The sequence below is a fragment of the Peromyscus maniculatus genome, chromosome 3 (assembly GCF_049852395.1).
Source record: "Peromyscus maniculatus bairdii isolate BWxNUB_F1_BW_parent chromosome 3, HU_Pman_BW_mat_3.1, whole genome shotgun sequence".
In the NCBI taxonomy this organism is placed as follows: domain Eukaryota; kingdom Metazoa; phylum Chordata; class Mammalia; order Rodentia; family Cricetidae; genus Peromyscus; species Peromyscus maniculatus.
In genome coordinates, this window is record NC_134854.1 from 48,524,927 (window position 1) to 48,527,298 (window position 2,372).

The following is a 2,372-nucleotide window of genomic DNA, read 5'->3' on the forward strand; positions in this document are numbered from 1 at the left end:
TAGTTTTCTTGGTCAATTATAGCCTTGTATATGAAAACCTTTGGTTAATTCCCTTTAAGGGTGAAGTAAGAGCCTCATTTTATCTTTCTGCAGTGCATTAACAGAAAGTCATTGGTGCTGCATGTAGATGGTTGTACACAGAAACATCTTAAAAGGTTTAACAACACTTTCTTCCAAATGTTGACTCATTCAGCTACCTCTGATTATATAGAACATGCATCACTTGAGTCTACAGACATGGAGATGTGTTTCTGGCTCCCTGAAAACACCATGATATTTTCAGAAAGGCGCTGACATACACACATGTACAGGATACCTTATGAGCAAGGTAGATTTCAAGAAAAAATTCACAACTTCAAACAGATTGGAAAGGTTAATTTTTTCTTTTTTAATTGTTATATGATAAACATTGAGACTGAGTAATGATGTAATCTCAGTGACAACAGTGCTTAGCTCCACTGTACACTCTGCTGTGACATAAAAAACACCCACATCCCACGCCCCAGCACCGTCACTCAGCCTCCCGCATATCACCAGTCATGATGCATCAGATCCACCTTTGTCTCCACGGCAATGACTGTCATATCGTAACTGGGAGCAGAACACAGAAGCAAAGGCCTTTTTGCCAGTGATGCTTATGATTCCTCAGGTTTTCAGTTTTGATGTGAACCCAGAGAATTGTCCCAGTAGTTTCTGCCAAGCCCCCTTCACTTCCTTATTCCTTAGACTGTAAATCATGGGGTTCAGCATGGGTGTCAAAATTGCATAGAACAGAGAAATCAACTTCTCCTGAAGGACAGAGGGGCTGGAGTGGGGCTGGATGTAGGTGAAAATGGCCATGCCATAGCAGAGGGCAACCACAGTGAGGTGGGAGGCACAAGTGTGGAAGGCTTTCCTTCTTCCCTCTTTCGACTGGATCTTTAGGATAGTGGAGATGATCTGGATGTAGGACAAGAGGACCAGGCAGAATGGGGTCATCAGAAGGATGATGCTAGATGCCATAATAGCAACTTCATTGCTAGAGGTATCCACACAGGCCAGCCTCACCACAGCAAGAAGCTCACAGGATATGTGATCGATGTACACATTGGTGCACATGGGCAGTTGGAAGGTGATAGCAGTCTGCATGGCTGAATTGATGGAGCCACTGACCCAAGATACAATAGCCATCCTACTGCATAGTCCTGTATGCATGATGGCAGAGTATCTCAGTGGATTGCACACTGCCACATAGCGGTCATAGGCCATCATTGCCAGTAGAACAAACTCAATCCCTCCTAAGCCCAGAGAGAAAAATAACTGGGCTGCACAGCTCAGAAATGGAATTGCTTTGTGTGCAGCAAGAAAATGAGCCAGCAGCTGGGGGACTATGCTTGTGGCATAAGACACATCCACAAGCGACAGGTTGGTGAGAAAGAAATACATGGGAGTGTGGAGTCGGCTGTCCAGTCTGATTAGAAGAATGATGAGGAAGTTCCCCAGCACTGTCACCAGGTACATCAGCAAGAACAGGACAAAGAGGGAGACTTGAGTGCCCCAGTCTCTGGACAGGCCAAGGAGGATGAATTCATGCACCCATGTCTGATTGTCTCTTCCCATCAAAAATGTCAATCTGCAGTGAAAGCCAAACAGATGTTCATCAACACAAAAAAATTATACTATTGATTAACTTACATAATATACCAACATGTCATCAATGTTCTTTTTTGAAAAAAATTGATCTTTTCAAATAATAGTTAACTTAGGGAAGGGAATATGATTTTTTCTTTTCACCCTTTCAATTTGTTGTTCTTCAGAATTTACCCTTGGTGGGGCTCAAGAGATGGGTCAGCATTTGTTACTCTTGCAGAGGACCAGGGTTTGGCTTTCAGCACCTACATGGTAGCTCACAACCACCTGTAATTCCTGATCTAGGGTCTCCAATGCCTTCTAACATCTGCAGACACCTGACATGACAGTCTTATGGTGTTCCTACATATTTGTATCTCCAAAACTCACACACATAAACAAAATATTTTTTCTAAAAACAAATACTCTATATTTTAGATCTGGAGTGCAAGAAAACAAGAATGTAGATGCTTAGATGATGTAAATAAAGAAAGGCAAACATTCAAATCTTCACCTCCCATACCAAAATAAAGTGTGGATTTTTGTGAGTGTGTAGTTGGATAGAGATTCCCATGTTACTTTCACTGTGCAAGCACCTTTTCAGTAGACCCACTATGTAATAATGTGAATGCTGACCAGAAACTTGTTAGCTTTCACTTTTTCAATTGGCTCAATATTGCTGTGTGTCTGCCTATTCACTGACTTTCCCTTTATCAGCGTAGAGGTGGAGAGCCTGAGGACAGGAAAAAAGAACGTTGATCAAA

At 42.2% G+C, this 2,372-nt stretch overlaps 1 protein-coding gene across 1 annotated transcript; it reads right to left on the bottom strand.

Moving 5' to 3' along the window:
• Window positions 1–645: 645 nt before the first annotated feature.
• LOC102905248 (olfactory receptor-like protein OLF3) lies at window positions 646–1,599 on the bottom strand. The gene has a single exon (XM_006997165.3). It carries the CDS (start codon window positions 1,597–1,599, stop codon window positions 646–648), a length of 954 nt encoding a protein of 317 aa, XP_006997227.1.
• Window positions 1,600–2,372: the final 773 nt, after the last annotated feature.

Bases quoted from the DNA above. Each gene is read 5' to 3' on its own strand.
- LOC102905248 (XM_006997165.3), bottom strand. From the start codon at position 1,599: ATGGGAAGAGACAATCAGACATGGGTGCATGAATTCATCCTCCTTGGC.